The sequence below is a fragment of the Lithobates pipiens genome, unplaced genomic scaffold (assembly GCF_037356315.1).
Source record: "Lithobates pipiens isolate NorthernLeopardFrog02 unplaced genomic scaffold, aLitPip1_a1.2 Scaffold_19, whole genome shotgun sequence".
Taxonomy (NCBI): Eukaryota; Metazoa; Chordata; class Amphibia; order Anura; family Ranidae; genus Lithobates; species Lithobates pipiens.
In genome coordinates this window covers 414,200,567-414,225,156 of record NW_027507764.1, presented here as the reverse complement: position 1 = coordinate 414,225,156, position 24,590 = coordinate 414,200,567, and the positions used below count along the sequence as shown (strand labels likewise).

The 24,590-nt window shown below is 40.2% G+C and overlaps 1 protein-coding gene across 1 annotated transcript in view; it reads left to right on the top strand.

The window, feature by feature from the left end:
- EMILIN2 (elastin microfibril interfacer 2) overlaps nucleotides 1-20,239 on the top strand; it is a 101,812-nt gene extending 81,573 nt beyond the window's left edge. Inside the window, exon 9 of the mRNA XM_077492526.1 lies at nucleotides 14,213-20,239. Coding sequence (XP_077348652.1) covers nucleotides 14,213-14,550 — 338 coding nt within the window. The 3' untranslated portion in view covers nucleotides 14,551-20,239. The remainder of the gene's footprint in view (nucleotides 1-14,212) is intronic.
- Nucleotides 20,240-24,590: the final 4,351 nt, after the last annotated feature.

The following is a 24,590-nucleotide window of genomic DNA, read 5'->3' as shown; positions in this document are numbered from 1 at the left end:
TAGCAGGACGGTGAAAAAAGTCCTGCTAGCCGCATCTTTGGAGCAGTGAAAGGAGCGGTGTATTCACCGCTCCTAAACCGCTCTTACCCATTGAAATCAATGGGGCAGCACTTCTATACTGCCAGCAAAGTGCCGCTACAGCGCTTTGCGGGCGGTTTTAACCCTTTTTTGGCCTATAGTGGGGGTTAAAACCGCCCCACTAGCGGCCGCAGACCGTCGCTAAAATTAGCATCGCTTTACCGCCGACGCCTGCACCGCCCCAGTGTGAAAAGGGCCTAATAAATGGAGTACAGGTTTACCTTAGTTAGTTAGTTAGGTTGAATAAAGACACCAGTCCATCCAGTTCAACCTGAGTGAGTGTCTACAATTGTCCCCATCCCTGTACATTGCACACTCATGTTGGTCCCTACCCTCAAGGAGCCCACAATCCAAGGTCCCCATTCATATACTAGGGCCAATTTTGAACAGAAGCCAATTTACCTACCTGCATAACCTTAGTTGATTTGACTACAGAAAATGAAACTCTAGTTACTGTAACTAACCACACAAAGTGTTTTTTTGCACATGCAAACTCAGAGCGCTGTTCAAAGCTGGAGGATAACAGGTGTCCCTACCGGTATTCAAAAAGTGGTAATGGACATCGGGCACTAATTTAGAAGTGTGGGCATACGTGGGATAATAAACCTCTGTTACCAAGCCCCAGTAGACGGGGCAAAACATGTCAGGGGAAGTTGCCGGAGCAGCACTGACTGAGGCCATACACCGCTATCTCCACATCTGAAGCACTGGGTCGGTTTGAGCGGTGTTTTCTGCACCACTTTATTTAATAAACCTAACATGTTGATCAAGTTACTAATATTGCAAGATTCTGAAATCTTTAGGGAATTTGATTATTTTTTGAGGCACTGACCTAGAAAATGCATGCAGATCAGGAGTTCTGATTCTGACTTTCTATACTTGTATGTTCTTACACTGTGATAGTGTATGAAAAGTCATGGATAGCCAAGCAAACTAGAAGTTTTGGAAGGAGGTCAGAAATGGCAGCCTTTTGTATTTCTCGCTTTTACTTTAATGGAAAAGTATGGCCAAAGCTCCTTTAGGTCAAATGAGTTCACTTAGTTCTGACTGCTGGTTAAAGCCTGCTGTTGGCTGATGTCACAGAGCCAGTCTGAAGGGATCCTGACAATAATGTTAGGATCTGCCCAGATACCTGACTGGCAGCTGGCTTGCCTCTGAGAGGATGAGTAAGCCACCACCTCCACAGTCTGGGGTTGCCAGTGAGTGCTGGAGGGGCAGAGCACAGAGTAGTGACTGACAGTCAGTGCTCTGTTTGTTTTTAGAGCAGATCCAAGAACAGAGCAGTCAGATGATCACTCAATTCTCGATATAGAGGTGGCGGGGATAGATACAGCATAGGTTCAATGCTGCATCTATATTTATTTTTAATTCCACACTTCTCTTTTAAATTGAATCTGTGGCAAGGCTATGGACATTTAAATATTTCCATATTCCTAACAGTAAGCAGTCATTAACTTTTTAATACATATCCTCATTGAATACCTCCCAACTTTTAGTGATAGGAACAAGGCACACCTATTAGCAAAAGTGTGTAGACATAGGACACAACCACTTAAAGGAGAATTAAAAAAAAAAAAAGATTAGTTAAACCCACAAGTGTGTGTGTGTGTTTTTTTTCAACCACTACTATTCCTTTATATTGGCTTTTGAAATTTACCAATGCAGAAATTTAGGAATTGGATAAAAGGTTTAGCCCTGGGAAAGACTTTTTAAAAGTGCATTTTATATACAACTATATAGATCAGACCAAAATGAGGGACAATGAGGAAGACATAGGGACAAAGGGACCTTGTTCCAAATCAGGGGCAGTCCCTCGAAATTAGGGACAGTTGGGAGCTAGGTCATTGACATATGTAGCTGCAGGCCCTATGGAGAAATGTATCCTCAAAGGATCTCACCAGAAACATTCAAGTCATTCTCACAGCACTCCCCGCTCCCCCTGCAGCCATCTCTAATGTAAACACACAAGTGCTCTTGTCACAAATGCTGCTGTGAACTTTAAGAATGAATTGTTTTACAGTGTCTGCAGTTATAGTGGTCAGGAATGGACATGTTCTAAAAATAATTTACTGGATCAGCTCAAAATACTTGAATGTCTGTAGCCTGGTCACTTTTCTAAGTGCATCGATCAGTTCTGTTTTATGTTCATTAAAATGTATTCTAGATTGAATTCTCCGTGTCTAGGTCAGAAACATGAAGCAGCAAGTTGCTAGTTCTCCATTTGAAGGGAACACAAAATTTGTAAAAAATATATTCATGTAAAAAAAAACACCTCGCTGATCAATGTGTATTGTGCCTTTGGTTGATAGTTTTTGGTGTTTACATTTGTTTTGAAGCCAGGTGCTAGTAACGTGGTTATTTGCTGTTCAGAGACGTTGGCTGGCTATTGCACCTCTTTCACCACCACTTCCTCCCAGTAGCAATAGCAAGTTATTAATGCTGATGTTTTTATTTGTTTAGTAGATAAAGGTTAAAGCAGCAAAAAATATTTTTAAGAGCTGGGTCACATCACCAGATTCCTCATGTAGGAGAAACTGCTCCTGGCACTGCTCAGTCTTTTATTTAGGGAAAATACAGAAACCTGAAGGCTTTTTTAAAACAGTATTATGCAGGACAGATGGCAAGCTGCATGTGCAAGGTGTTGGCTCATATTGTAACTCATTAAAAAATATCTGGTAAAGTGGGTGTATGACTGGGCACACAAAAAACCCCCAAAAAAACACATATTAGTGGATTGCAATCCAGTGAGCTTCTTCCTAACGTCTTGTGCAATATGGATCTGCTACACTGAAATCACAAGCAGTATTATTAGCTCTGCATTGTTCTCTCCTAGTGTTCTACACAACACATCCCCCTTTTGTTAAGATAAGGAAAGAAAAAGGTGGTTTGTAGTCACACAGAAAAGAGAAAGCTTCCATAGGGGACATCCCTTTTAGTGACAACTGCCTACATTGTGGTACCTCCTCTCCCTTGCTGCTGTCCTAGTCTATAAAGGAGAAATATGGCATTTTAAAAAACACATACACATAGTCTCCTCTATGTGATAAGAGTGGCGCTAGTTCATATTAACCTGAAAACTTCAATCTCAAATTTGTGAATAATCAAAACCTATATATGTGTGTGTGTGTCTGTGTCACCAAAGACTGTGCAAAAATGTATGAAAGTGCTAGTGTGTTTCAAAGTGCAGTGCAAACAATCTTGTTGTGCAATATTATTAAAGTAATAAAACAGTAATCCAAACAATCAAAAAATCAAATATATAAGGAGAAAAAAAATGTTAAATTTGTAAAAAAAAAAAAAAGAAAAAAAAAAAAAAAGCTTGTTATAAGTGCATCAATTTCTTTTCCTTTATATATTTGTTTTTTGATTGTTTGGATTACTATTTAAGCACTTTAATAATATTGAACAACAAGATTGTTTGCACTGCATTTTGAAACACGCTGGCACTTTTATAATTTTTTGCACAGTATTAAGTCACTATTTAAGTGATATTATATATATATATATATATATATATATATATATATATATATATATATATATATATATATATATATATATATATATATATATATATATTTATACATATATGTTTTGACTATTCACAATTTAGGATTGAAGTTTTTGGGTTAATGTACGGACTAGCACCACTCTTATCATAATATATGTTTTTCATTGTCTCCTGCAATAATTAGAGTAGCAGCGGTCAATTAAAGCACATATCTGTGGTGCTGTTATTTTGTTATATAATAGCTGTCCCACATTGGCTTTGAGACCGAGAACTGAGCGATCACGTGACTGCAGATTGCTCAGCTTTCAGTCTTCTCATTAGCAGTCCATAAGGGGCGCTCCTAATCTCCATGCGCTGGCCAGTAATCTCTATGCAGCGCGCTGGACACATAGATTTCTACAAGCTTATTCTTTAAAGCACATGATTGGAGCCTGAGGCTCCAATTGGCTTCAAAATGGTTGGGCTTGGGGCGCAGAGCACTGCACCTCGATCCCACCTGTGATGGAACCAGCCTGGTGGATCCCGACAATTTTGTCAGAACCCTTCCAGAGCCTGGAGCTGCTCTGCCATGTTAACTGATATCTGGCCCACTATTAGCCGACTCTGGGTCACAGGAGAGAAAAGTAAGTGTACTCCGGTGACCCTCAAGAGAAGTATGATCAAAAAAGTTTTGGCAGTAGTAAATACTGAAAAAATAATAATCTGAGCCCCCTGCAGGGTAATGGCATAGGGTGCTAGTATGCTTCCCATACTAGCATGTTATTAAATAATTACCTATATAATGAATCCCTCCAGCAGTGCAATGTCACTGTTCACAGGGTTTCCATCTTCACACAGTCTTCCTTCTGGGTTCTGGCTGTTTGAATTCTTGAGCTGCATGCGTACGGGAGCCACAATTGCTGCACAGCAATCTGTAGGGATGGCATACTTGGCATAATTGATTAGGATGGTGGAGCAGTGAGAGAATACTCTGATGCCAGGAAAATCAATAGTTTTCTAACCAGCTTGATCATTTTGTTTTTCAAGAATGCCTGTTCAGGCTTATTGTGTGTTGCCCCATAGACATTGGATCATTGCCTGGTTGGCCATGCAAAGCAAGTTTGGGAGACTGTCATTTAATTCTTTGGGCAACTTAAATTTATGAGCACGCAGATGTCTTTTAGATTCATCTTTCTCCATCGTGTATTTTTGCAAAGCAAGAATGTAAAGTGAGTTCAAATGCATAATATAGAGAAAAGATGGCATAGAAAAGGCCCAGCTAAAACAAGGAAAACATCATCAGATAAAAGCTATGTCCTTTTTTCAGTCCTTCCTCTGTTCATTTAGTATAGCTATGGTCACAGCTGTCAAAAGAACATTCTAGACACATTTCTTCTAATCTACTATTCATAAGTGCAAACACGCAGGCTAACCATGTGAGGTTCTGCCATGTCTAAAACACAGTATTGAAAGAGCAGTCACAAGATAAGACTCTAGACTCTGTTTTCCAATCAATTAAATCTTTGTATTATAGAAGTGATGAAACCGCTAACAGTTACATGGGTTGCAAAGATATGTGTTACTCATCTAGGGAGATACTCTCAAAACAGCAACCAGTACTATTCTGTTTGTCTACATTTTTTTAAGGTGAATCTGTGCTTTTCCCATGCCCTTTATAGGTACAAACAGTTGTTCCATTCTTTTGCTGGAAGCAAAGGAAAGAACTATGTAAGGTATGAGTTGCCAGAGTTGTAGCTTACACAATGCTTTGCACTCTGTGTGACAGCATTGTTTGGCCCAACACACAAAGTGAGTCACATGCTCCTCCATACCTAAAAGTACTGGCCATTTCATTTGTCTCTCGTCACAGAATGTAGAGTAGAGAAGGAAAGATAAGTACATGCTGCTTGGGAATGAACAAGCCTTGGAAAGCTTTTGAGTAACCGCAGGCCTGCAACAATGGGGTTTATTGCCAAAATAGTGATTTTTGACTACTTTCTTATTTTTCTCAGTGATAACAGTGGGTTCTGCTGTCACAGAGATGGGATGATTTTATAAAGGACAGATTTTGGTATGATATCATCAATCCATTGTGTAGATGTTGCAGCTTTTGTGTTGCCTGTATGACAGACCATAGATGGTGAGATTTTCTTTCCTGCAACCACAAGTTTCAATTTCCCCTATCAACACAGATTGTGTTGATGGGGGATTCCCTTGTGCAGGGCTATTGTCTTCTCCCGACAGGTAGCTGAGAGGACACCTTGATTATTGCTAACTATTGGCAATAATCACGTGCCGAAAATGCAACATGCTGGTTGTGCTCAAGTCAACCAATGGATGGACCTGGGTACATTCAGCCTGCCCATGGATGGTTTGAATCTCGGCCGGTCCCTGTTGAACCATCTATGGCCAGCTTAAATACAATATAAATGATGACCACCTTTAAGTAAAGAAAGTACAGATCTCTATTTAAGTCTACCGTGTGTTGTATGGCCAATCATATGGCCTTCTTTATAGCCAGTGGCTTTTTGTTTTAATCTATGACATTAGAATTCCTTTATACCTGGTGCTGGTACAGTATTGAAAAAAAATAAATAAATAATAATATATATATATATATTGTAATGTTGGGGTGATTAAGCACAATTGGTAGATGCACGTTTTAGTCTACATCAGGCAGGCGTTTTATGGTTAAGGGCCTGGTAGCCCACGTTTATTATAAGAAAACAAAAATATTTAGTTCATCCAGTAATCCCACGCAGGGGTTTAAATTCATTCAGCACACAAATGAACATACCAAGCCACCTGGCTCTCAATTGTCAACAGTTCCTCTGCTTGCTCCCAACAGATTTGTCAACTCTTTCCAGCCCCCTGGACTCACCGACTTCCTTAGTCTTCCTGACTCTCAAGGTTGTCAGCCTTTCCCAGTCCCTTACACGGACTACAGTCTCCCACAGGGCAAACCACTCTTCAGCCAGCAGCAAGCTGTTCACACTCCTTTACCTTCCACACCAACAGCCCTTCATTTATATGGCTTATATGCAGCTGGGCACACACCCTGCTCGTTAACATCAAGACCCAGACACAGGGCTGGAGATATGCAAACTCTGTGTCTGCGTCTCGTTTTCCTCCAATTTCATAGGGACAGAGCCTCGCTCTGTCACAATATATATATATATATATATATATATAAAATATCTCCTAAAATTTGTCAACAATCTATCTACCTGTTAGCGTATTTCACTACACTTAACTATTATTTCGGGCTTATTGAGCCAAGACTACAAGTAACTCCAATATCTAGTACTGTCATTCTATATACAGTACATTTTCTCTTGCATCCATAAAATATTATGCAGGGATTTTCCACAAATGAATAAAACATCCATAATGAAGAAATCAGATCATGCTTAAATGTATTCAAAATGTATAGTTTGAGAATTTGGGAACACAAAAATGTTGTTTAGAGCTCTTACATTAATAAAGTATTATAGGTTCTGGCATTATCCAATAGAAAATGCAGAACACAGAAGTCTTTTAGTGATTTTTTTATGTGTCTGGTTTGGGATTTTTCTTTCATAGACTGTATAACCCAAAAGTCCTGCTCTTGTATTAAAAGGGGAACAATAGTCTTTATAATTTTTTTTTATTTATATTCGAAAGTGATCAATTTAAAGTGGAACTTTAGTCAGTAAATTAAGTCCTGCTAGATCACTTCAAGTTGGCTCCTTTTTTAGGTATAGCTACAGTATGTAAAGCATTAAAAAAAATGTCCCTATACTATTTAAAATCCAGTAATATACCATCTCACCCTGGCTGCACATGCTCAGTTTCTCTCCATTTTTAGGCACTGCTGAGTTTGCTGACGGCCTTAAAGCGGAGTTCCATCCAGAAGTGGAAGCTCCACTTATCTACGACACTAAAAAAGAACACACTGCCCACAAGGGCTTGGAGAGTGCTGCTCACCCCAAACGGATATGAAAAATAGAACAAACACCCCCACAAAAGGGGTTTTTAGGCAGCAAAACAATAAATGTATGACAGAATAGTATAAAAGATGTTTTAATATTTATTACCATAAAAAAACAACAATGTGGCACATAGGTAAAAACATGAGCTCCACTGAACAATTGAAAAACTCAAAAAAAAAATAACATAAAGGCTGTATGAGAAATACAATGATAACAATGGATGTACAGAAACAGACACGACTATTACTAACACTGTACAAGTACAACAACAGTGAAGGTATAGTCCTAACGCGTTTCAACCCACTCAAGGGGTCTTCTTCAGAGAAATGGTCTGTTGTAAAACAAAAATGTAATGAATATATACATCAAGTATTAATTGTTTATCCTAGGAGTACCTAATATTCTAATATAATTTACCCGATGGTGCACGTCCAAAGAGATAAAAGGAGTCATTTCAGTGGAGTTCCCCCTTAGAACGACTGCCTCAATTTCCCTCCACACATCTAGAGTGTCCCCAGGTCCACAATGTCGCCAAGTGCCAAGAGAGAAAGTTAGGGCCAACGTCGTGGCTTACGAGAGGTCACACTACTACCTCACCCCCCATGAACATAGGGAGTGGGTGCGGACATTTATCTACTTCCTCTCTTCCCCTCCGGTGCCACATTTGGCACCTTTTGGGGGGGGGGGAGCTAATACCTGTCAAAAACAAGTACTCTCTCCCACTTCCTTGTAATGGTGCTGTGGCAACCTACGTCATTTACGGCCCAATCTTCCTTCCTCCCTACAGCCTTCTGGGAGACACACACGGGTCCCAGAAGACAGCAGGACTATTCAGAAAGTGTAGAGCAATCCACGCATGTGCAGTAGGCAACAGGCTGAAGGTTTTCATACCTTTTTTGTATGTTATTCGGGACTCCCGTCCTATGGCACCGCTCATCACTTCCGTGGTTCCCTCCTCCTTCCCCCTGTCGCCTTCTGGGATCTGTGTGTGTCCCAGAAGACGACTGGACCATTCAGAAAGCACCATGTGACTCGCGAATGCGTAGTAGGAAGCAGACTGTGAAACTGCAAGGCTTACTTCCTGTTTTTTTTACTAAGGATGCCGGTGCCTGCACCCAAAGCTGATGGACGGGTCGGCTTTGGGTGTCGACATCGCGGGCTTCCTGGACAGGTAACTGTCCTTTTATATTAACCACTTCAATACAGGGCATTTTCACCCCTTTCCCGCCCAGTCCAATTTCCAGCTTTCATCGCTGTCGTTTAAATGACAATTGAGCAGTCATGCAACACTGTACCCAAACAAAATTTTTTTCCTTTTTTTTCCCCACAAATAGAGCTTTCTTTTGGTGGTATTTGATCACCACTGAGGTTTTTATTTTTTGCACTCCAAATTAAAAAATGTATTATCAGCGCAGACCCCCCCTGTCAGGAGAGCAGCCGATCGACTCTCCTCTACTCGCGTTTGTCAGTGTGAGTAGAGGAAAAGCCAATAAATTGTTCTTCCTGTTTACACTGATCATCTGTGATTGGACACAGCTGATCACATGGTAAAGAGCCTATGTTAGAGGCTCTTTACCAGGATCCGCGATGCGGTGTGTCAGACTGACACACCACACCACCGATCGGTGCTCACTAGCAGCTTATCCTGCTGGACGTCATATGACGTCAAGTCAGGATAATGCAACCACTTTCCGGCCGTCATTCTGCTATATGGCAGGTGGGAAGTGGTTAACAGTCAGCAGCTACAGTATTTGTAGCTGCTGACTTTAAATTTTTTTTTTTTAAATACAGCCTGGAACTCTGCTCTAGGAATTTAACCTTCCTATCTTTTACAACCAAGAAAGCTGCTTCTGTTTGAACTGCTACTGCCATGGTGCTGTACATGTGATCAGTTAAGACACCGGCCATTTGATGGTTTGACAGTTTGGTTGAGGACACAATCAAATCAAACTGTTTTCTGAAACTGGTAAATCGATGGGATTAGTTCCACTTTATGATTTACAGCTGGGGCTTGGGGCTTCAGCAAAACTGCAGCCTCCAGCAAGAAGAAACAGGATAACTGCTGGAGGCAATTTACAGCACACACTCATTTTGGTAGCATAATTTTTAATGTAGAATGTATGTTCCTTGCCAAAGAACAATATTTTTTATTCAGTTGTTATGGGTAAAGTTGCACTTTAAAGCCCATGCATAACCAAAATATTTTTTATGTTTTAAATAGGGTGAGGTTAGTATTTCTGTCAAGTTTTAACGCTGTCTATGTCTCCACTGGTAAGATTTTCCCATCCTCTTCCTGTTCAATTTGAACAAGCCTTTAGATGCTTGTTCTTCATACTTGTGAGCAGATTATTTTGAATTTTTAAAGCCAAAGGCAGCCGGTGGTAATTTTTTTTTGGGTGGGCGGTAAACAGTGCCGACACCCCCCCCTCCCTCCGATTGGTCGGGTCTGGAACACTTACCCCATCTATGGTAGGCAGCACTTCTCCCGGGCTTCCCCTGCTCTAAACGGGCATCGCGGTGGCTTCAATTTCCTCCCTCCTCCTCGGCAGCCAATTTGGGACTCAGACCTGCTTCTGATTGGCTGGATTGAGGATCAGTGTTTCAATAGTAAATATTAATTTGCTGTTGTAACACCTGGGTGGTCTCGTGGAGTAATGCTCTGCGCCACAAGCCCACCCTATTTTGAAGCCAATTATAGTCTTCAGGTGCTTCAAAAAAACAAAACCCCGCCTCTGTAATTCATGTGCCCTGCGTTCGGAAATGGGCTGGGTGCGTGAATAGGGGTGGCTGCCATGGATAGGGGGGCGGCACCCGGACACCCCTAATGGACAGGCCGTCACTGGTTAAAGTGGGGTACCCCCTAAAAAAAAAAAATTTAAAGTCAGCAGCTACAAATACTGCAGCTGCTGGCTTTTAATAATCGGACACTTACCTGTCCCGGGTTCCAGCGATGCGGGGGAACGAAGCCCCCCCCTCGCTCCCCGCTCCGCTCGCGGCGCCGTCATGCATACTGTGGGCACCCGGCTGTGGCTTCACAGCCGGGCACCCACTGCGCATGCGCGAGCGGCGCAGGGCGCCGTGATACGCCGTACAGTCACCTGAGACACGTGACAGGTCCCAGGTGAATGTGCGGCGCGAGGGGAAGTGATGTCACCAGCCCGGGCAATGAAGAAGGCAGACTACGAGGGACCCCCTAGCAACCGGTATTTAGAGGTGAGTAAAAAATTTTTTTTTTGCCAATTATTTTTTTTTGATTTTTTTAAAGATTTTTAAGTAGTTTTATTTTTTGGGGGGCAACTCCACTTTAAAGTGATTTCAAGTTATGTGTCTAAAGTGATTTAGAGGTTATAATAAAAACAAACAAAAAAAAAACAAACATGTTATACTTACCTGCTCTGTGCAATAGTTTTGCACAAAGCAGCCCAAATTCTCTTCTTATTGGGTGCCACTCTGGCAGTCCCCCCAAGAATGCCTCAATAGCAAGCTTCTTGCACTGGGGGCACTCGAACAGGCTCACTCTCAAGCTCCTGCACACTGGGCAAGACTTGGCCCCTGCCCTCCGTACCCTCCTCATTGGCCCACTGCTTGTGATTGACAGCAAAAAGAGCCAAAGGCTGCTGCTCTGTGAGCCAATGAGAGAGAGACATGGGAGAGTTGCTGCTCTCGTGCACATTGCTGGATTGAGATGGAGCTTATGTAAGTATATGGTGGGGGGGGGGTTGCACCCAGAAGGTGTTTTACCTTAATGCAGAGAATGCATTTATGGTTAAAAACCTTCTGTATTTAGAACCACTTGTGCTTTGTTCTGTCTGCGGTCTTGAGATTGTACTACTTTAAATGACTCCACCTAAAAATTGTATGCAAGAATGTTGGCCATATTTAGTTATATGGGTCACCTAAAGAGCACCCCCCACAAAATACAGTTTGGAAACATTCCTGCTGTATTCCATGATCACATATGGACTTTATAAAGTAGATTTGGCAGAGATAACATCTGTAAACTATTTGGAAGCCCTCCTAAAACACAGTGATTTGATGATTCATCATTTAATGTATTTGGAAACTTCAATTAAAACCATGATTTAATATAAATATGTAGGCCTTACCTGACCTGGATTTGACAAAATAGTAACCCTTCTAGCTCTTGGGAATAACTCCACTTTTGAAGCCTTTCCTGATTTTTATGAACGGTTTTGTTGAACTAGCTTTATTTAAAACAAAAAAAAAATGGTGCCAATAGTATACTGTATTTTTATAAAATATCTGACTTTGCTGTTCTGGTTCTGTGTTTATTACCCATTTAGGTTCATATAAGTATAATATCAGACAGCAGTTTTCTATCACAGAATAGCTGACCTAACAACTATTAAAACGTTTTTGTTGCAGTTTGTTCCAAAATCTATGGACTTCTTGGTATCCATGACGTTTTTTTCTTTACGTTTACTTTACTATTCTAACTTTCCCTGTTGCACACAGTGTACAGTTAAAGTACTCCGGTTTACCATGAGAAATAAACCTAAATTTCAGTCCTCCTAAAATGATCTGATAAAATGATGTGTAGTTAAATTCTTTAGTCTTGCAAAATGTAGTGTTTTATTACTTTACCGCAGAACAACTTTTATTCAGGAAACCTGATTCTTGGCATTTAGCCATCTTTTATACTGTATATACCATAAGACATGAAATTAGTACCATGCGGTTATGCACTGAGAAAGTAAGTGGAACAGTTTTCTTCCATCTAGATTTCAAACAGATCTCTAGGAAAGCGTTAAATTTTGTTCTCTCAGTAATGAATTGGCTATTATGTATTTTACTTTCCTCAGCTTATAAAAGTCCAGTTGAACTCAACCTAAAAATAGGCAGAAGCTTTTAACATTGTTCAAAAAGCTTCAATTGCCAAATTCCCAACAACCCGTAGAACTGGCTGCATGGAAGTATTGCTCTTCTTCCTCTTTTAATATATATATATATATATATATATATATATATATATATATATATATTTTTTTTTTTTATACCAATTTTTCTTTTTCATTTCATTTTAAATATTATACTGTTGGGTAAACGAAAGCACATGTAGTATTGTTTTCCCTTAGAGAAGGGTGGGTTTGCTATATGACCATTACTACTTTAAAGCGGTATTAAACCCAAAGGCAAACATTTATTTTATTGCAGCTTACCACATCTTAGATAGTAATCGCTTTTTAGATGTCTTTTTTAGGCTTGCTTTCTTCTATTTTCACCTGGTGATACAGCCAATAAGTCTGCTGTCTTTCAAAAGAACAAGCTCTCTTACAAATGTATCAGTTTACAGGGATTATACAAACCATTTACCACTGACAGGGGTACTTAAAATATTAAACTTTTATTTATTTATTTATGTAAAACCTTCATCCCCCAAAAAAAGTTTGCTTTAACTGATTATAAAGAGTTAGCTGGAGCTTGACTTCAATTTGTTAGTGTATTTAAATTTTCTAGTACATTTAATGCTCCCCTCCTCTCAGACTGACGGTACTGGTGCGTTCTGTGCCTCCTGCGCTCATTTATATGATTCAATATGCAGTATTCTCTTTGCAAAAGATTAATGTTTTAAAGTGCTTTTCAGGTAGAAGGAGTATGCAAATTCATTGTGTATGATTGATTGTTTGATCCTCATCAAAGAAACGGAAATTGAAAGCAATACAAAGGCCGCCATGACTGAACACCTGGGAAAAAAGTCCAAGGACTTGCCAAACTAAAATTGATTCACTATAAAGACTACTGAAGTGCAGAACTTCTTATTTTATTATCATCCCAATGGTCCCTGTAGGAGTCTGAGGCCCTGAGCAACCGTCCATTCTTCTTTTTTTATACTTTAACACTGACTATAAGCTTTCCCTGCTTTGTGTGTTGCAGAGCAGTATACACTGAAAATACAGCCCCAAGTGCTACATAAACTATAGTTTCATGTGTAACTAATTTTAATGGGGTTATTTTCTCTTAGACCCCTTTCACACTGAGCCGCCTAGGGCGTTAGCGGTAAAGCGGCGCTATTTTTAGCGCCGCTTTACCGTAGTTTTAGCGGCGCTATTCTTTCATTAGTGGGCAAAAAGGGGTTAAATCCACCCGCAAAATGCTTCCGGAGTGGTGTTTTGCCGGTGGTATCGCAGAGCTGCCCCATTGATTTCAATGGGGAGCAGCGGTGGAGGATCGGTGAGTTCAGGACTTTTTATGACGCCCTGCCAGCGCACCACTCTGGCTTTCACACTGGAGTGAATGGAGCCACTTTTTTTCAGGCGCTATTTTTAGCACTGTAGCGCCTGAAAAACACCCGCAGTGTGAAAGGGGTCTTAAGATTATTTAAAATGTGTTGGGGCGTGGCCTGGACATAGCTTCTACTCTTTTTACTTCCAAATTTTTATTCGGTCGTACGAGAGTTTTCGTACTTTAGTAACCTATTCGTTTTCGATATGGAGGCTAGCAGCCTAAAAAATGTATCCGTTCTCAGCATGTGTACTAGATAATAAATTGTCTTGTAGACCTTGGGTCACATGTCCCCATCTCCGTACTTTTATATAATCCGATTTCAATTCTTGTAAGAGTTACAAAATGAGTTCAGTGGTTCAATACTTTTTATAAAATGTAAATGAAAGATGATTGTAATTTGGAATTAATTGCTGTGTTTTGTCTGCAGGAATCTTCACAGCTCCCATTGAGGGTAGATACTTAATCACTGCGGTCCTCACTCCAGAGCAGGAAAATTACATAGAGGCTGTCCTGTCTGTGTCCAATGTCAGTGTGGCACAGTTGCATACATCTGGATACAGAAGAGAGCTTCTGGAATACAGTGACCTCAGACCGGGAAGACAAATTTGTGGTGGTGTGGGGACATTTAACCTCGTTCTGCACTTGAAGGCTGGAGATGAAGTTGGCATTGTCTTAACAGGAGGCAAGCTCGCCAGTTCAGACTCTGATGATGTGTATTCTACATTTAGTGGTATCTTTTTATACCCATATTCCTTTCAGAGATAGCTCTCTCCTCTCCAATGAAGAGACATTCAGAAAAGACATTCAATACAAATGAATTTGAAGTGTTAATATATACTATTTGCAAATAAGTACTTATTTTGTGAGTGAATGTATAATATATGCTCTACCTTCTGGTATTCATATAGTTCTAAAAAATGCTTTTGCAATGTTTTCAACACCTTTTTTATACAGCAAAATATTTTCTAAAAGTCTGTTCATAAGTCAACTTTGTGTACTGTTCTTAACCTTTCTATGTTTTGTTTTTACCACTGAAAATATTGTTTTGCATGTTTTAGATTTTTTTACTGTCCTTTTTTTACTGTCCTAATTTGGTATGCCAGGGTCCAGAAATATAATATTTAATATGGCTTTGCATGTTTTAGTTTGTCTATTTAAATGTGCTGCTCTGGAAAAGTTAATTTTTTACAAAAATAAACCTTCACAAAGGCTACATACAAAACTATGCATGCCTCTGTTAAGTGCCTTATGTCACTGCAGGGTGTCATTAGAAGCTGTAGAACCTACTGAGTACTAGAAGGTAAATTACCTGTGTGTAGGTCAGAAAATGCCATGTTTATTTTCTTTTTCATAATGGTTTGCACATGAAGCTGAAGTTCCATGAAATGGTGTTCTTGTTAAAGAGTGTAGAATTTTTTTAATTTTTTTTTAATCGTAGTAACAGATATTTTGGTATGACCAAACATGTGCTTGCAAAAAGGAATGTTTTATTAAAAATGTGGGGCTTCTGTCAAATTCGTGCATGGTAAAAACCAGAGAAGGCCTATGATTAAGGATTTTTTTTCCAGGTTTTTCTTTATGGTTTCTGCTTTTGGAAATAAGATAAGCTGCTTGCTCTATTTTAAACAAATTGCCTCTTGAAGTGCTGTTCTGTTTAATCTGTACATTAAAGCTTAACTCCAGGCAAACGGCTAAATACACAGATGGAATATATATGGCTGCTGTTTTATCTGCCAAAGCTTTTGTATTTATGTCTATCCAGGTCTGGGATTTACACACAGTGCCAGACAACACAGTCAGCTTTGGTGACCTGACTTGTGTCCGTTACAGTCAAAGCAGTACAGCTTAGTCACCTCCCTGCCCCTGGCCTGTGATTGGTCATGGCAGCAGCAGTAGTACACTGAATTACCGAGAACGGGGGTACTGAATTCAGAGAGGTCAGTGACACTTTTATCCAGCGGAGATCTGAATCACGTGTTTGTGCAATGACTTCGATCCTTCACATCACAGCCCCCCTTTCCTCTTATCACAGTCCTATTCTTACATCAGAGTCCTCTGCCCCCCCTGCACATCATCAGCCCCCCCTTCACATCAAGATCCCCTCTTTACATCACAGTCCCCTTTCACAATAGTGTCGCCAGAGCCCCATCACATCACAACCCCCTTCACTACAGTGGTGTCTGTTTATGAAGCAGTGAACAGCGGTGATCCCAAGGATCGCCACTGAATACAGTCCATAAACGGTTTATGAAAATGAGATAATCGGGGGAGAACGTGTTTGAACATGTCCTCCAAACGATGATCTCCGCAAACTGAGAATCCTCACGGACAGTTTATGAAGCTGCTATCTGAGTCAGAATTTTTATATATATATATATATATATATATATATATATATATATATATATATATATATATATATATATATATATATATATAAAATGTATGTGTATATATTTAATTATGTTGGGGGGGGCTATTTATTTTATTAGCATTAACCACACCATCTGTCCGTGTCTTGAGCAGTGATCATTTATCACCGCTTAATAAACTGACATATTGGTGTTTCTGTGATTTTCTGGTACTGTAATCTCATAAAGTCTCACAAGATTCCAGTATCAGGGGCTGTTCTCCACTGTTTGAAGCGTTTGTAGATCTCTTCACTCCTCCAAAGGAGAAGCGATCTACAAAGCTTCATAAATTGGCATCCAGAGGAAAACGTTCTCCTCTGAGAATGGCGGAGAATGAAGCAGTGAAATTTATTCCATGCTTCATAAACGGATACCAGTGTCCTCAGCCCCCTTCACAATAATGTTCCCTTCCTACCTTCACATCACACTCCACCTCTTTTCTTTACAGCAGTGTTCGCAACCCCTCTTCACACCCCCACCCCCTTCACCAACGGTAGTGTCCTATGCCCCTTTTCACATCACACACTGTACGCTTACTGTAGTGTACTCTACCCCCTTCACATCATCTCCCTATTGTGTTCTCAGCTGCCCCTTCACATTACACCCCCCCGTAGTGTTCTCCTCCTACCTGCACATCACACTCCACCACTTTCCTTCACTGCAGTGTCCTCTGCCCCCCCCCCCCCCCCCTACACACACATACATCATCTCCCTACAGTAGTGTTCTCAGCCACCCCTTCACATCACCCCACCCCACCCCCCACAATAGAGTTCTCTTCCTACCTTCACATCACAATCTTGCATTTTTCCTTTACAGCAGTGTTCTCAGCCCCTCTTCACATCAATGCCCCTTTTCACATCACACACTCCCTTCGCTGCAGTGTCCCCTGTCCCCCTTGCCATCTCCCTACAGTAGTGCTCTCAGCTACCCCTTCACATCACCCCCTCTCTCAATAGTGTCCTTAACCCCTCCTTCACATCACCCCTTCCTTTCATAGTAGTGTTTTTAGCACCCCTTCACATCAACCCCCATCCTTCACACTAGTCGCCTCAGCCCCCCCCCCCCTTGACATTGCCCCCTTCACTGAAATTTTCTATGCCCCTACACTGTCCTACTTGACACAGGTACACAGGCGGCAGCAGGAGGCACAGCTGATTTGGATGGAGGTTAACAGGCTGGTGATTCGTTGCTAAGACTGCCCTGCGTCCTAGCAACCAAGCTCCTGCTTCTTCACTTGGGCAGCTCCCACCAATTGTCCGGAACTGTCCTGCCTCCTGCTGTCTGCTTTGCTGTGAGGATAACAGTGATGATGGCTGGGGGGAAGACATGACTGAGGCAGCTGGGATGGGACAATTACTCAGTCCAGATCTGGACCGCGATCCTCCAATTAGTGATGCCTGACCTAGAGGTCTCTGAGTTTGAATCACGGACCTCAAAGAAGCATGGAGGGCAATGAGATAGGAACACCTGATCTGCATAGCTTTTCTAGATTAGTGCCCTAAATATTTGAATCCAATGGACTTGCACCATAGACAGGTACATAGAATATTTATAATATGAGGTGCACAGTAGAATCCTTTAAACAGATTCACTCTGTGAAAGAGTAGTGTAGGTTTCCATGTTGTGGGCTGGACTATCTAACGCTCAAGAAACTAGTGACATTGCAAACATATGGCATGTGTTTCCAATCTCTGACCTATAACATATTTGTATTACAAAAAAAAAACATATTAAGCTAGTTTTTGATCTGTTCACACGTTGTGCTGCTAATTTCAGTGACTCACTTCAGAAATTGCATGATCTGCAAAGAAGTGGTGCTTATAGCCGCATAATTTATTTTGAAACTGCAGTCCAATATAAATAACAATAAATGCATTATTCCTAAAAATAAATACACATTGATGTTCTCTTTAAGTTATGTCATTTGCTAATATTGATCAATTACCTGTTGATCCTGCCAGTTCCCTGTTTAAGCAAGTCAGTGCTTACGCAAGTTGACGACACTGTCTATCTGCTATTCCAATAAACAAACCCGTCATCTGTGCAAGGACAGAAACAGATTGTTTGCGGTCACATGACCACACATTAAAAAGGTTCTGTGAAAATCGATTTTTATGTACATTAATGAAAATGATTATAAAACATTATTATAAGTGCCACTGGGACATTTTTGAGAGTAAGGAACTCTATCATCTTTAAGTTTAAACTATATAATTGAAATACACAGAGGTCATTTATGCAGGGATTTTCTACCCATAACAAGATGTATGCAAACAAGGTCTAATATTACTTGTTCCTAATGAAAAGTTAAGCTCCAATATTTAAAACAGCAGCCTTGATAACTGTCTACATTCGTTGTTCTTGGATGTCAGGTACAGTTTAAACATTGTGCCAGGTCACAAACAGTTTAATAAGTAAAATACAGATTTTACAATATGCAATTTGCAAACTAACATAGTTGTTTTGTTGTAGAAAAGAAAGTGGAAAATTTTATGTCACCTGCAAATAACTATTACAAGTAGATTCAAAAACATAGATACTGTTATGTAGGAACCTCCAAAATTGGACAGTAAGGCCCCATTTACACCTAAGCGTAGCGTCTTCAGGCAGAAAGTTGTGCGTTTTTAGCCGCAATTTTGTACAGGTCAAAAGGTCACCATTGTAAAAAGCAGAAAAACACCCAAATCTGTCTAAAAAAAAAGTTCCAGAACTTGTTTGAGCTTCAAGCATTTTGGAGCTTCTGGCTTCAGGCCTTTTGGAGTGGAGATGTGAACCATCCCCATAGAGAATAATAGATTTTTTTCCCCTTCAGCGTTTTGTAGCTTGAGGCTTCAAGATACAAAACACTCAGGTGTGAATGGGGCCTTAGGGTAATAAAGCAGACCTGCTTGTTGGTTTAATGGCCAGTCTGACACCAGCTTAGAAGCTGAATCCCACTGGTCACCATCAGCCTTACTCAATACGAAGTGCAAGAAGCAAAGTACTTATTCCTAAAAGAGCATGATTTATGGAAAGGGCAGCAGGTGGTCTCTGTAATTGAATCACTTACCTCTGTACTGTACCTTCATTTCCCAGATACAGGGTCCCAAAAAACTGTACTAGTAGTGCAGTGGTAGCATTAGCTGTACCTGCAAGTTTTGTGATTGGAATTAGTTGTAGCAATGCAAGTTTAAGGGACTGCCATTTGTAGTGGCTAATTCCATTCACATACCAGAGACAGGACGCAGCAAGTGCATTGACAGCAAGCAAACAGAAACGCTGAGCTCCTGGCACAGTTTTTAGAGAGCTGTATTTCAACAGCTTGGGGATACGTGTAATAAACATATTACACATCCCTCCCATTCTCCCTTCCAGAGATTTCTTGGAGATCTCCTTTTAGGACAGTAGCACACAGCAGGAAATTGGAATTGATCTTGTAGAGGTCTGAGTAGAGTCAATTTTTAACTTGCTGTTATGGGTTACTGCACAGAGAAGTATTTTGCACTTTTTAGTTTTAATTCCATAAGACTACAACTGGTTTACACAAATAATAGAGAGAAATCCTTTTCAGAGCTTTGGTGTACAAATATGAGCATTTAACTTGTTATTTAATTAAGTTAGTTACCGTATTTACATTCTTAGTCATCGTTGTAGGAAAAAAATACACTTATTTTATCTGTTCCACAACTTGGGCCTGCCATTTGCTCTAATTTTGAGTAATTCACTCTTACAATTTTTCTGAGTTAATTAACAGTAATGGGGACTTACATTTGAAACGATGTTGTCTGTATGATTTATTTCACATGGATGTGCCATTTCTTATTCCCTCCTACAAATATGTGACCATTATGTAAAACTTGCTCTGTAATGTTAATCATTTACTGTATACAGATATCAATCATTACTGTAACTTTTACAGTCACTTTGTACTGTGTATGAGCTTGATATTTTTAAAAGTTGACTTTATTTTACAAGATGTTGGTCATTTGGCTTTGAAAATGAATGATGACATTTGTTTTTAAAAATTTGGGATGTGTTATTAAATTAATTATTCTGGAAATGAGTTGGCGAATAATTTGTTGTGCATCGTTAAGTATTTTCTCTGTGTATTTAGGTTACCCAGACTGATGCATTAATTACATAGTTTATGATTGCAAACTATGGAACATTTTAGAAATGCAAAAAGGTATTTGGGGAATAAATAGCTGGAGGTCTGAAGCACCATATTTAAAGTGATAATAAACCGAGTGAAGTGACTAGCCTTGTGTGGTACACAGTAATGAAGAAAATCCTCCCAAGTCAGTTGCACCTGCTTATCTGCCACCCCCTCCTCTCCACAGCCTTCCAAAATACCCAGATCAGATGGTATTTATCAACTTTGGGAGGCACAGGGATCTGATATGGCACCCTGTAAAGAGCAGAGAGCTAAGTGTAATCTGGCACCTGAGTGTAGTTAGTGGACGTACCTTCCCCTGCACAGTCTCGAAAGGAAACATCTGAGGCTGTCAGTCACCTTCTTTGTGCTGGGAAGGGGATAGGCCACCATGGATTGTTGTGTCAGTAAAAACTTTCAGAAGTGACTGATGCAGAGAGCAAAGGAAGGAGAGAGCTGTCAGGATTGACACTTGCTAAGACAAGTTCACTTTTTGTATGAGAATATACTTTGTTAATTTTTCCTTTCAGAGGTTTACAACCACGTTACATAGCAGGTAAGACTGAAAAAAGATAATAGTCCATCCAGTTCAACCTGTGTAGGTGTACTTGTGTCAGTGTCTATAATAATTTCCCATGTCCCTGTATGTTGTGTTTTTTAAGATCTACATCCAAGAGTCATTTAAAAAATATCCATACTTTCCACAGCCACCACCAATTGTGGGAGAGACAAAAAAAAGTGATACTACAAAAGTATCCAAAGGTCAGACTTTAAAGGCATGGAAACAATAGAGAAATAACAAGAATAATATTTATTGAAAAAATACATTATATAATCACAGTGTTCACAGTGTTGGGCATGTAATACAACCCAACTAGAAAACAGTACCCATAGAGGATAGTAATGCTGAGACGAACAGTGTACAGCATCAGGCTGTCTTCCAGGGACTTACCCGTTAGTCTCAGCATTACTATACTCTATGGGTACTTTTTGCTAGTTGAGCTGTATTACATGCCGCTAGCTTGATGAAGCTCTATTAGTGTTTTTTCCTCATTGGATCTGTGTTTTCTCAGCAATATCCTCCTGGTGTTTATTATCACTGATTACTATTGAGACGTACACCTGCCCCTGCTATAGTGATTGTTTAAGCTTACTTACTAAACCAGCCGTGCGCTATTTACCTACTTATAGCTTGCTAGAAGCTTTCTACATTTTTTGAAATCCTCCGGTTTTTGGAGTTTTGTACGTGAGGTCTAGTCTACCACAAGACAGTGAGATTTGTTCTCCCTCCTTTTTTGTTACATCTTTAAACCTTGATTGTGTCCTGGAGAAGCCTAACGGCGAAACGCGTAGAAGCACAAGGGCTCACTGTATCAACTGTATAATTTTATATGATTTTTAACTTTTTGAATGCTGATTATATAATGTATTTTTTTTTTCAATAAATATTATTCTTGTTATATCTCTATTGTTTCCATGCCTTTAAAGTCCGACCTTTGGATACGTTTGTAGTATCCCTTTTTTGTTTCCCCTTCAATTTACGGATGTGGCACTGTGAGTGCTTCTTTTTCCTAATTGTGGGAGAGAGTTCCACATCCTTATTGCCCTGACCAGTGAAGAACCCTCTGCGCAGTTTAAAGTTAAACCGCTTCTCCAGTCTCAATGTGTGGCCCTGTGTCCTCATACACTCCCTGGGACTGAAACGTTTTTTGCTATGCTCGAATCCCCATTGAGGTATTTATTAAAAAACGCCATCATGTCCCCCCTCAAACATCGCATTTCCAGCAAGAATACATTTAATGTTTTGCAGCCGGTCCTCGTAATTGAGGTCCTCCAGTCCTCTTATTAATTTTGTGGCCCTTCTTTGGACTCTATCCAGCTCCAGCACATCCCTTTTGAGGACCAGTGACCAGAACGGGACAGAATACTCCACATGTGGCCTAACCAGGGTTTTATAAAAGCAGAATTATAGTTTTATCCCTGGAGTAAATCCCTTTTTTTATGCATGCGAAAATTCTGCCTGCTTTTGGTAGCTGCAGCTTGACATTGCATGCTATTACTCTGCCATCTATTAGAACCCCTAGGTCCTTCTCCATCCTTGATTTTCCCAGAGGTTTTCCACCAAGTGAATAAATTGCATTTCTGTTTTTTGCCCCCAAGTGCATACATTTCTCCACATTAAACCTCATTTGACATTTGCCTGCCCACTTCATTATTTTACTCAGGTCATTCAGCAAAATTTCTATGTCCTGATGTGAGTTTATTGCTCTACTTATTTTTGTGTCATCCGCGAAAACTGAGACTGAATTATTTATCCAGTTTTCTATATTATTTAAAACTAAATTGAATAGAATTGGTCCCGACACAGAACCTTGAGGTACTCCACTCACCACCCCAGACCAGACTGAGTGCACGTTATTAATCACCACCCTTTGGGTACATCCCTGTAACCAGTTTTTTACCCAAGCACAAATCTTATGGTCCATACTTGCAGATCTCAGCTTGTATATTAAGCGTTTATGGGGGACTGTATCAAATGCTTTAGCAAAATCCAGATACACTAACCCCACTGGCTTTGCCCTATCTAGATGGCAGCTCATTTCCCTGTAGAATGTTAGCAGATTGGTCTGGCAGGAACAAACTTTCGTCAATCCGTGCTGATTACTGCTAATGATATTAATTTCTACAGTAAATCTTTGGATATAGTTCCTAATCAATATTTTACTCACTATTGATGTTACGCTGACTGGCCTATAATTCACAGGAATATGTTTCTGCCCTTTTTTGAATATTGGTACCACATTGGCTTTTCTCGGCTGGTTACCAATCCTGTCATTATGCTGTCCACAAAGATTGGGAACTATGGTCTGGCTATAACCTGACGGAGTTCTCTGAGGACTCTTGGGTGTAAGTCATGTAGTCCTGGTGATTAAGTTTACCTTAGGTGCTATATACATCTGGCAATGTAAAAAAACATTTCTCTCTCTCCACACTTTAGAGATTGCAGATGGGCCAATCCTACTGTGATACGTTTGATAAAGAGTTTATCAGATAAAAAAAAAATGCTATAAATCCACTTTCATTACTAGAGAATTTCAAATGGCTTCAGGCCGTGTGGGAAACATCTTTATCTCATTAGCATGTTAAGAATTTTTTTCCTTTCTTCAAACGCTTTAAAACATTCTCTTTATTTCTACCATTCAACAATAGGCATGCTTTTACTAAACCTATACAAAATCTGCAAAAAACATCTAGCATTTTTTTCCTGCCTCTAAACGGCCTTGCATGTTAGTCTATGTATGCATGAAAAGATAAGCACTTATCTTTCTATCTAAGGAATTTAGAAGCAAGGATGTTTAGAGTCAGAAAAACCCCACAACCAGTGTATATATGAGCAGCATTGTTTTGGCACAAAAACACTTGGCATGTGGAAACACGTGTTGACGCTGGCCACATGCAGCATTAATTCCTTTTAATGGCCAGAATAAATTATTTTTCTAGCCAATGAAATTAATTACTACCCAAAGACTTAACACGCCTAAATGCATTGGAGGCATCAATCTTTTTTTTTCTGCCAAAATGAGTTGGCAAACGTCTGAAGTACTTGAAGCTTTAGATGTTTCTAAAGGACATAGTTTATTGTAACACACTTTTTCACATCTTCAAGCTTCAGCTTATTTTGCTGTCTCTTTACTTCTGAGATGCAGGTGCTGGTTTCTCTAACTCCTCTTTGCACAATCTCCCGGGTTCCTAGCTACACCCAGGGGGTATAAGTATCCCTGTTTTCTGACTTTATGGTTCCTTTCTGCAGTCCAGTGGCATGCAGATTCTATGGAAGACCCAGCAGCTGCAGAGAGCACTTCTCCAATATCTACCAGAATACATTACTTCAAGTGGGATGGCCCTGTTTCTACTGCCTCCCACCTGTGGTACCAAACCTGGGACTCATCCAGCCATTTGGGGTGAGATTCTTCCAGCCGTTTGCCTGATAAACCCAGATCAGCCTGAAACGTCACAGTGAAAAATACTGTTGCAGAAGCTAAACACAAATAGCTGTTTATTAGTGGTTGTTCTACAATATCTGTGGCTACAGAGCCTCTGCTGTACCGCCACTTACTGTATGTCCTTATGTACAGCTTCACAATTGGTTTAACCCCTTGGCGCTGATGTAACACAAATATGCGGCCCTACCGCACTGGGCTTTTTGCCGCAGGGCCGCATATTTGTGCACCTCCCCATGTGCTGGGAGTGTGCGCCGCAC